Source organism: Punica granatum, chromosome 5 (assembly GCF_007655135.1).
Source record: "Punica granatum isolate Tunisia-2019 chromosome 5, ASM765513v2, whole genome shotgun sequence".
Classification (NCBI taxonomy): Eukaryota; Viridiplantae; Streptophyta; class Magnoliopsida; order Myrtales; family Lythraceae; genus Punica; species Punica granatum.
In genome coordinates, this window is record NC_045131.1 from 28,113,262 (window position 1) to 28,124,240 (window position 10,979).

At 37.1% G+C, this 10,979-nt stretch overlaps 1 protein-coding gene and 1 pseudogene across 1 annotated transcript; both read right to left on the reverse strand.

The window, feature by feature from the left end:
* Positions 1–5,284: 5,284 nt before the first annotated feature.
* LOC116208752 lies at positions 5,285–7,738 on the reverse strand (annotated as a pseudogene).
* Positions 6,851–8,088, reverse strand: LOC116209131 (equilibrative nucleotide transporter 3-like). Its single transcript, XM_031542687.1, has 5 exons — positions 8,040–8,088; positions 7,755–7,864; positions 7,304–7,459; positions 7,072–7,215; positions 6,851–6,961 (listed from the first exon to the last, which is right to left on the reverse strand). Exons 1-5 carry the CDS (start codon positions 8,086–8,088, stop codon positions 6,851–6,853), a joined length of 570 nt encoding a protein of 189 aa, XP_031398547.1.
* Positions 8,089–10,979: the final 2,891 nt, after the last annotated feature.

Sequence of the window (10,979 nt, forward strand, 5' to 3'; positions counted from 1 at the left end):
AAATTTAGAGGTGTTGGCTAGACTCAACTGATGCTCAAGGATTTACGAAACTGGGACAAGAGGAATACTAATGCTCTTTCTTACTGTCAGGCCAAACACGAAGACGTGTTTTTCAAATCAGCAATTGCCTTCCTTATTCAGCTACTTAGGTGAAATATTAATATTAAAAGAAATTTTATATAGATCAAAGAAGGTGTAGTGCAACGGTACATGTCCTCGCCTGATAAATAAGAGATTTTAGGTTCGATACTTGGATGAAACTACCGTACCCCTTTATTAGATATTTAAAAAATTTATTTTATTGTATTAAACTCATCTTTTCCTTCTAATTGGAAAAAAAAGAATACACAAATAAATAGATAAATAAAAGGGATGTGGAGGAGATCTGAATAAACCATTTTCTATGTCACTAGCTAATAAGTAATATTTGTTTGGGGGATGACTATATTGTCGAATAATGAAGAACAGATCACGTCGTCATCCAGCAATATCAACTTTTCAGAATAGATCGCCGCGATAATGATAAAATTTTATCAAAGCACTATTTCGAATTTCGTGCATGCATTTGCCTTATATTTTTGATCGATCACCAGAAACACCAACACAAAGATACCAAAGAAGGTCCCATTTAGTAAACGAAAATGGAATGCAATGAAATAAATTTACTTCACATCCTTATCTAGTGTTACTTTCCTTGTTTTTTTGGTAGAAAATCTACTGCTACGTTTTTTGGTAAATAAATCTACTGCTACTTTTATGATTTAGAAAGTCATTCCATTTGGATATTTTTCTTTCAATTTTATAGAAAGATCGTTCCTAAAAATAACTTATGTAATGGTTATTCCATCATTTCTACTAAGATTTAGACGTGAATGATAGATTTTCTTTTAATTTCTCATATCTAAATATATATAATAATATTTTCGGTAAATAAGTTCATTTTCTTAAATACATTCATTCGTACTCTTAAGTTCAATTCAAAAATCACTAATTTTCTCTTAATACAATTATAGTTGAATATATGAAGTTCATTATATTCCTTTTAATTCCATTTTTGTGTATGTTTGTGTACTAAAACCTTGTTTGGTATGCCAGAATAGAATGAAAATGAATAAAATGGATTTTCTGTATAGTGAATGTAATTATATTGAGAGAAAAATGGTGATTTTTAGATTGAATTAGAGAATATGAAAGACTAAATTTAATGAACTTACTTTTCATGATATCATTCTATATATCTTATGTTTAGGATAAAATCTTAAATGATCCTACCTCACACTGATGTGATGAGAAAAAATTAATAAGAATTATTTAATGAAAATAATTATAACAATTATCTGAGTAATTAGCATCAATTCTTTTATTTCATGCAATTTACTTGTGTTTCCTCACGCTATGTGGTGAGATAGGATCACCTAATAATTTCTATATGTTTAGATATATAAAACTAAAAGATAATAAAAGATATATGTAAAACTTAGTAGAAATAGAATGAGTATTCTTTAAGTTTTTTGAAAAATGACCATTCTATCATTTTTTAAATAAAATTTCCTCCAAATAGAATGTTCTTTCTAACTCATATAATTATTTTCATTTAAGGAAATATAGTAGAAGGATGGATTTTCATCCCATTCATTTCCATGCCATTTCAGCGTACCAAACGGGATCTAAAAGTAACCGTAGAGATAATCGATGAAATTGCAATCTATCTATATATATTATTAAGTAAAATGAGTCTCAAAAGCAATTAATAGAGTTATACTTAATAAGCTTAGAATCGTCAATTTGCTTTATCAATAAATGACTTTTATAAAATTTGAAAAAGAAAAAGCAACAGAAGTTTAAATTTTTCTATTACTTTAGCGGCTATATTTGATATAATAAAGGTTTGAAATACAATATAACTTGAAATTGCTTATATAATTACAAACTTATATTTTAATTTAATTACGGTATTATATATCCACATCCGTTTATAGTAAAATGCCCTATTTAATGTATATAAGAGAAAGCTCTTTGAATTAATATAATTTAGAAAATTATTAAGAAGTTATAATAATGAAGAAATCGATTTCTATGTGGAATCTAGTATATAATTCATGCTTTAATAAATATAATTAATTTTAATTAATATTGTTCAAGAATAAGTAAAGAATTAAATGACTTAAAAGAAAATTTATTTTTCAAAGATCTAAATAAATTATATAATTTTGTGATAACGATCCGGTGCATTGCAATCGAGAGCACGCTAAACGAAATAATTAATTGATTATTTATGTATTTTTTTTAAAAATATTATTGTGAGTCACTAATTTAATGATATTAAGGTCATTTTAAAGTTTAAAATTAATTATAAACCACTAAAATTAATTCCAGGCCGCTAATTTCATGAACTTATGATTCATAAAATTTAAAATAAATCTAACATTTGAACATTAAAAGCTCACAAAATAATATTTTTAGAGCAAAAATAAATCTGTAAATAGTAATAAATGCATGAATGGAATGTCAGTGATATATCTTTGTAATATAGTAATGATTTCATGGATATATACTTCATATGAATAAGACAATTAGTTGTTAATTATTATTGGATTATTTATAGTTAGTCTAATTTTGTTGAAAGTTAAGTTTTTAATTCAAATTATCATTTATTTTTATTAATGAGAAATAAATTATTAAAAATGTGATTGATTCCCATAAAAATGATAATAGGTATATGATGATGTATCCGCATAAAACATCAGATAGAACACTAGTTTTTACCAATCCTAGTATATAAACATTAAATATCACCTTGGAATGTGTATCACGTTTATGAACATTAAATATCATCTTGTTTGGTCAGTGCACATATTATTATTAAATATTAGTTAACATTATTAAATGGATGCACGCGTAGATATGGTCCAACATTGAATCAACACGAGAGAATCAAATCTTATAATTGCAACTGCCAGAAACAACACCAGCTGTTCCACATAATATTTTATATCTTAGGAGTATATATGCACTTAATTTTTAATTAGCAGAATAGAAACATTCTATAATTCGTTGTGGCACTACCTTTTCTCGTTCTGACCCTAAGGGTACCCTTTTATTGATTAAAAAATCCTTTTAAACAAATCCCCGAGGAAGTATGATAACTTTGGGCTGGGGGCCCATGCAAAATATACTTGTATGCAATGCGATGGATATGAAGCTCAGAAAGATATATATCATAGGCTGGCTGTCCCGTACAAGCAACAGGTCCAATCAAATTAACCAAATCAAGAGAAGATTATCCATATGTCTCGAAAAGCCGAGCCAAGGGTCTACTCGATAATATAACACAATCTCAAAATAAAATATCCATTTGAGAAAGAAACTTACCACGATGATGCCACTGCGATTTACCGAGTCGACCACCCTTAGGTTGCGAATTGCAATGGAGTGGCAGTCTCTTTTCCCTTATTAAAACATCCTTTCCCGAGTCAGTCCAGTGTTTACTACTTGTACCAGGTCTGATGCGTGATAACAATCCAAAACTTCAAAACGGTTCAATAAATATTACTTTTCCGAGCAATTGTGGTCGCGTCGCGGGATCGCATGACAGTGGCTAGTCCTTGTCACTTTTTCACAATTTGCATTTGGAAAGATTCCATGGCCTCCAAAATGGGACTCTTTCATATTTTATTTCATGACAAACTTTTTCTTCTTATAATAAAGGTTCTTTAAGCAATGAATTGTTCTTTCTGAGGGCAAATTGGCTTCCAATCCTTCCAACTTGCAAAAGGGGTCCCTTTGCTATATGGATCATATTTAAATGTATTATTAACAGATGAGTCACAACGATTGACTACTAGCTAGAGAAAAGATATCAAAGTACTATAAACTATCCGGTATAAGTTGGTTATGCATAAACCCAAATCAACAACTCGGAATTTTGGCTAAAACATGGACCAAAACCCATGATTAGAAGAGCCTCACTAGCTGTAAAAAAAAAAAAATTAGTGTGAATCACTAGAATAAATATGACTTCGGAGATCTCTCGCCATATATAATGTCGGCACTAAATTAGGAGGAAATTGAAACTGAAATGTTTGACTTGAGTGGGCTGGCGAGGAACGATCGACAGTCGTTCCATGATATGACTGATATGAATGGGCTGGCAAGGAACGATTGACAGTCGCTCCATAGCTCCTCGGATGAGGCACACCTCAAACATGAAAAAGTCGAGGAGAGTTGAATTGGGGGTGATGGCCCAATTCGACCATAAAAAGCTTAAGTGAGAAGGCACAGCAAGCAAGAACAGATCTTGGGCGCCCCTTGAACTCGGAAAAAATTACACTTTATATATATATATATATATGTAATACAACGAATTTGCCTTTTTTATATACGTAGTTATTATAATCCGCCCCCCGTCTTTACTATTTTAGTTTTCCTTTCCCTTCTCTTTAATTTCGTCCCCATTGGATTAAATTTTTAGATTAGTTCCTGACGGTAACGATTGATAAGGGAAGAGAAACTCCTGAAATGAGAATGTGTACTCGTTTTTATAGTAGAATTCCTAGCGTATAAGGATACTCGTACATGTGAGAATTGATGTTTGGCTCCATTTAACTTCAAAATATTCTAAGTTTGACTATGCTGTATCTTTTATCTATCGCTGACTCTGCTGAGTCCTTCGGATTTAACCTGATGTGCAGGCTAGGTTAACATGATGTGCATATTAGCTCATTTTGAAGTTCAAGTATGGTGGGGTTGACTATATTTTTATTCTTCATAACGAATGAATACCGTCGTAAGGAATAGGAGATTCTTTGGTAATTTTATCTCGTCACATAACATGAGAAAACATCAATCACAACACAGTAAACGAGAGAATGATGTTAATCGATCGAGTGACTGTCGTAATTATTCTTAATTGTGGCAATCTAATCGGTTTCTTCTTACCAAGAATAATTAATGTTATAATAAGCTTAAAAAAAGAAAAACCTCTGACATAATCGAACGAGGCCGTGTCTCCAAAAATATAACTGGTCAAGATACTTTTAACCAATTATTAGTTTCTACCATTTATAACGAGGATCTCATGCCTATGTGTATAACAAAGGATTTTGTGCCGACGATATATTCATTGATTATCAGCATTCGCCATCGGAGTTCCGAATAATAGGAACACGATCAGAAAATTCCTCGATAAGACAGGAGAAACTCTGGGCCTCCTGGCGCGCTCTATACTTACTCTCGATATCATTATCGGGGCTGTCAATTGGTTATTAAAGGCCTAGCGCACTTATTCTGGGAAACATCAATTGGAGAAACAAGTGAACTCAAGAAAAACTCGAGTTGACTGTCGATGCGCACAAGAAGAAGAGGGGATGTAGGTACAGATTGAAGAACATATGGCAGAAGCTTAGCTGACTTTAGCAAATGATTTACGGAGAGAGGAAAAGGTTTCATCTACTGCAAACTGTAATTTCATTATCCCAAGAAATTGAATTACGATACCTGCAACCATATAAACACTTCCGTACCATGAATACAATTAAGATGGTTTCCTAGAAGCTTCCATTGCCGATGATCCACAACCAATCAAGAGCAACTCGGGAGAATATACCTCCCAGGAGGAACAGCACAAGCAAGTTCCCAAGCGCATTCTGCTCAGGGCCCTGCAGAAAAAACAGGATGAGCAATACAGTATTAACAACCGAAAAAGCACTGGTTGATCGAACTTCACGGACCTTGTAACCCTTTGGCGCAACTGTCATGATGCATACAGTGAGATAACCATTTGTTAGTCCCAAGAACGAGACCAGCAGGATCATCCAACCTTGATCACCATATTTAGCTGTGAAGTACAACGCAGGGATGAGAAGGAACCTGCTCAGGATAGCATCATGATGCCCTTCCGGGACTCGAGCTTCAGGCAGCCAGGGGAATGTACCATGATATCAGGTCCCACACGTTGAACATTGCAACCAGTACGAGCGCATACCTGAAAAGATCCACCACATTGGCAGGACTTTGAGCAACTTTTTGAATTTTTCACCAACTAGATCAATTTCATATGCTGCATGCTTTTGAAGTACAACTTTCCATTTTATTGCGGGGCAAAAAGAATGCGAAATTCCCTTTTTCTGCAGCTTCTCTGGAAAGACTATCGAGTTTCGATGCTTTTCATCGTAAGAAAATCTTTCCCAGTTCAATCAGATAACTTGTTTATCCTTATTCTCTGTTTCAGTAGAAAAGGGAAGCAAACGGAACAGATTTCTTAGCAATTAGAATCATCAATATTACATACCATGTTCCCAATTTATGCTTTCCAGTATTCTCGTACAAGAATCCCGGGAATATTGACAGTGTCAGAACATATATGAGGTACAGGTCAACAGCATAATCTATATTCTCGTGCAAGAGTTGCTTGGTGCTCAGCCGTCCTTGCACCCTGGCTTCAAATGAAATTTCAAAATTTATATCAAGAAATTCATAAGTACAAATACGAAGAACATAAACATAGTGTTCGATTTTAGAAACGATTGGCAACATCTTACTTGATTTGCTTGAATTCCAGCAGCAGCAAGATCAGCATTGACAGTCTTTGATCCCTCAGAAACTGCCTTCGAGTGGTAGTACTTGACTATCGGAAGCTTTGGGAGCACAATTGCATAGAGGAGAATGCAGAGGAGCTCAAGGAACGTGGAGATTGCAAGGAAGAGCACTGCAGAAAAAAAAATGTATATATAATATATCATTCAGCTTCTTAACTTCTTGAAATCAGAAATAGAATGAATATTTCTTTGATTTCCAAGAAAAAAAAATGTTCTAATGAAGCAGTTCCGTGAAATCAAGAAAATTGTTGCTATTACATCGCCCCCTTACGAAGACCACCACTGGCATTCTCAAAAGCTGCTTTAGCAATAAGCCTTAGACCAGATGTTACGGTTCCAGATGCAGCCAATCCCACAAAAAACGACTACATAAAAGTTTGTATTTTGCCTCTGAGTTTCAGATAAAAAAGCCGAAGAAAGCAAAACTAAGAATGTGGAAAATTATGGTTGAAGAGATCAATAAAATTGAAATAACCTGCATGAATTCAGGAAACATGAAAGAAAGATCGCCCACCATTCCACCCAGAACAAGAGCATCGGCCACTCCAAAACTAGCCACAAGGGCGCATATTCCAATATATGGTCCAATCCCTCCTTTGCCGGAAGTAGCTAAGTCCAACTGTCGCATGAGAAGTTAGGTAGAATTCGTCTAAAGTTGATCAGCTAGGAGATAGCATGATTAGCAAAATCTGTCCTTTTGTACTTACAACTATGAGGAAGAAGGTGCCGAGACAGAAAAGGATGAAACCGGCTAAGTTCCTTTTCCGGGTATCGACCTTCGCTTCATTGTATGCGAGAATGGCTACGGTTCCAACCACAAAGGGCTGGTAGAGGAGCGTGAGAACTCTTGAAGGATGGTATTTCTATGAAAAATTGGAAAAGGGGATTCTCGCCAAATCAGCATATCAAGAAGTCCTATTCAATGATGCTTCCCCAAATTCATATTCGCTTGCTCCAACGAGACCATTCAATCCAAAAAAATCAAACTTAAACAATTCCTTTATGATCATGACACACAACCTCGGTACCTAAACAAGAAGCAGAACTAAGACAATTTTGATCCTCTAAGAAGATCAATGGACACCAAACAAGCTGAATAACAGAATAAAAAGGTCATACAGACCATAATTGCCAAGTTCATTATTTTTTCCCCCTTACCGGAAACAGGTCGTAATAGTAATCTTCAATAGACACGACGCTGTTCCAAGCGACAAGAGATCCAAGTCCCTGAATCCAACAAACCATCGTGGCCTTGAATTTCCCCTGACCTATCAATATCATCAAAACAAAGTAATGAAAACCAATTAAACGTGTCCCTTAACACAAACAAGTTACAACTCTCGGGTTCTAACAACATCGAACTAAACTGATCCAATGCTGTTACAATATAAATCTCAAACAATTATTACAAATACAAACAACTCTCAGCTAATGACAATCAACCAAGTAGCTCAAACCTTGTCGGGTGCCCACCTCCACCATCATACCCCATTGCTTGCTCCCTGAGAAATGTTGAAACTTTAACTCAACCAGGTGAAGATATAAACTTATATTTGGAATAACAGCAGAATGTACGGAAGAATATGTTGGGCCGGTTTCTCTCCTATATGGAGAATGGTGAGTGCGGGTGTTGGAAGTAATCCCACATGGAAAAGTTGAGAGGAAATCCATAGGTTTATAAGAGATAATGGTCTAGCAACCCATTGGCTTAAGCTTTTGGGTTACGGATGGGCCCGAGTCCAAAGTAGACCTGTGGATTTTTTCCAACAAGTGGTATCAGAGACTCGGGTTAGAGAAGTTTGAGTTTTTCGGTGTTTTCGAGATGGAGGAATCTACAGGATCTATGTTCAAGTTGAATGCAACCAACTACTCTATATGGAACTCTCGGATGGAGGATCTTCTATTTTGCAGGGATTTGTACGATCCCATTGAAGGGGATTCCGCGAAACCCAAAGATAAGGATGACAAGGCTTGGGAACGCACAAATCGGAAGACTATTGGTTTGATTCGGCAGTGGATAGACAATAGTATTTATCATCATGTTGCTCAGGAGACAAATGCAAAAGCTTTGTGGGATAAATTGACAAATCTCTATGCGAGGAAGACACCGCAAAATAAGGCATTCCTCGTGAAGAAGCTGGTTCATCTTCGTTTTCAGGATGGAGGTGATATGGCTGCGCACATGAGTAATTTCCAGGATATTATTAACCAGTTGACGAACCTGGAGATAATATTACCCGATGAGTTGCAGGCTTGTCTACTTTTAGGGACTCTACCGGATAATTGGGACACACTCGTGGTTGCATTAAGCAATTCTGCGCCAAACGGGAAGCTATCGTTGGCCACGGTGACAGACAGTTTATTTAATGAGGAGACTAGAAGGAAAGGCTCGGGGATTTCCATTCAGTCTGAAGCTTTGGTTACTGAACAACGGGGGAGAAGTCAAAGCAGAAATTTCTCTTCCAAGCATAGTAACTCACGTGGCAAATCGAGGGGTAGATCAAAGTCGAAGACGAGGAAAGTGGTCACTTGCTATCACTGTGGAAAGGAGGGACACTACAAAAGGGAGTGTAGAGCTCTGAAAAAAATCAGAATGGCAACGGTGAGAACAAGAAAGAAGAAGGCACTACAGCAGTGGCATCTGATGGAGAGACCTACATCATTTGTGATGAAGCCTATGTGAATTTCACATGTCAGGACTCTACCTGGGTTGCAGATACAGGTGCCTCGTTTCATGTCACTCCTCATCGGGATTTCTTCTCATCTTACACTACCGGGGACTATGGTTATGTGAGAATGGGGAATGGACAGTCATGCAAGATTGTCGGTACTGGTGATGTCTGTCTAGAGACCGAGCTTGGCTGCAAGTTGCTTCTGAAGAAGGTGAGGCATGTTTCCAGAAATTCGCCTTAACCTAATCTCGACGGGTCAGCTTGATGATGAAGGCTACAGTAACGAATTTAGTAATGGGAGATGGAAGCTCTCCAAGGGTTTGTTGATTGTGGCACGGGGTCAGAAGACCGACACTCTCTACAGGCTGCGTGCCAAACACAATTCCGGTCAGGTTAATGTTGCTGAGGATTATCCTATCGAGCTATGGCATAGGAGACTTGGGCATATCAGCGAGAAAGGTATTCAAATTCTTGCTAGAAAGCAATCTTTGCCCGTTAAAGGTATGCACTTGAGCACTTGTGATCACTGTTTAGCCGGTAAGCAGAGGAGAGTTTCTTTTGTTAGAAGTCGTCCCTCTAGATGCGATCATATACTTGACCTTGTGCATACTGATGTTTGTTTCATGTCGGATAGATCTCTTGGTGGTGCTCTCTATTTTGTGACCTTTATAGATGATCACACCAAGAAGGTTTGGGCTTACCCTATGAGAACTAAAGATCAGGTGACTGAGATTTTCAAGAACTTCCATGTAGCAGTGGAAAGAGAAACGGGCATGAAACTGAAATGTGTCAGAGCTGATAATGGTGGTGAGTATAGGGGTCCTTTCGAGAACTATTGCAGGACTCACGGTATCAAACTTGAGAAGACGGTACCGAAGACACCACAGCAGAACGGGCTTGCAGAGAGAATGAACCGCACAATTGTTGAGAGAGTTCGTTGTATGCTTTCTCAGGCGAAACTATCTAAGCCTTTCTGGGGCGAGGCAATGAGGTCAGCGGTTGATCTTATTAATCTTACACCGTCAGTTGCACTTGATGGAGATGTACCCCAGCAGGTGTAGACCGGCAAGAAAGTATCATACAAGCATCTCAGAGTCTTCGGGTGCAGGGCATCTGTTCACATTCCTCGAGATGAAAGATCAAAACTTGATGCCAAGGCAAAACAGTGCATCTTCTTGGGTTATGCACATGAAGAGTTCGGGTACAGGCTTTGGGACCCTGATAGCAAGAAGATCATCAGGAGCAGGGATGTTGTCTTCTTTGAGGACCAGACAATCGAGAATTTGCAAAAGTTAGAGAAGGCCAAAGTAGGCAATCCTCACGAGATCTCTATTCCTGTACCGGTTGATGTAGAACATCCAGTGGAAGAGGTACCTGGTGAGTATGAAGAAACCACGACTGGGGGTGAGATTCCTCAGGTAGATGATGATGTGACTACGGATGATACAGGCTCGCGGTTACAGTTAGAGCCTGCAAATCTACCTAGACAATCTGATAGAATAAGACGACCATCTACAAGATATCCGCCTCATGAGTATGTGCTACTGACTGACGGGGGAGAACCTGAGTGCTATGATGAAGCTGTGGCACATGAGCACAAGGAGCACTGGTTGAAGGCGATGAATGAGGAGATGAACTCCTTGTCTGAAAATCACACGTATGACCTAGTGAAGCTACCGCAAGGTAAGAGAGCATTGAAGAACAAATGGGT

Bases quoted from the DNA above. Each gene is read 5' to 3' on its own strand.
- LOC116209131 (XM_031542687.1), bottom strand. From the start codon at position 8,088: ATGGGGTATGATGGTGGAGGTGGGCACCCGACAAGGTTTGAGCTACTT. The intron at 7,460-7,754 runs GTAAGGGGGAAA...AATTTTTCATAG, and splicing joins ACTATTACGACCTGTTTCCG to AAATACCATCCTTCAAGAGT. The intron at 7,216-7,303 runs GTAAGTACAAAA...CTCATGCGACAG, and splicing joins GCACCTTCTTCCTCATAGTT to TTGGACTTAGCTACTTCCGG.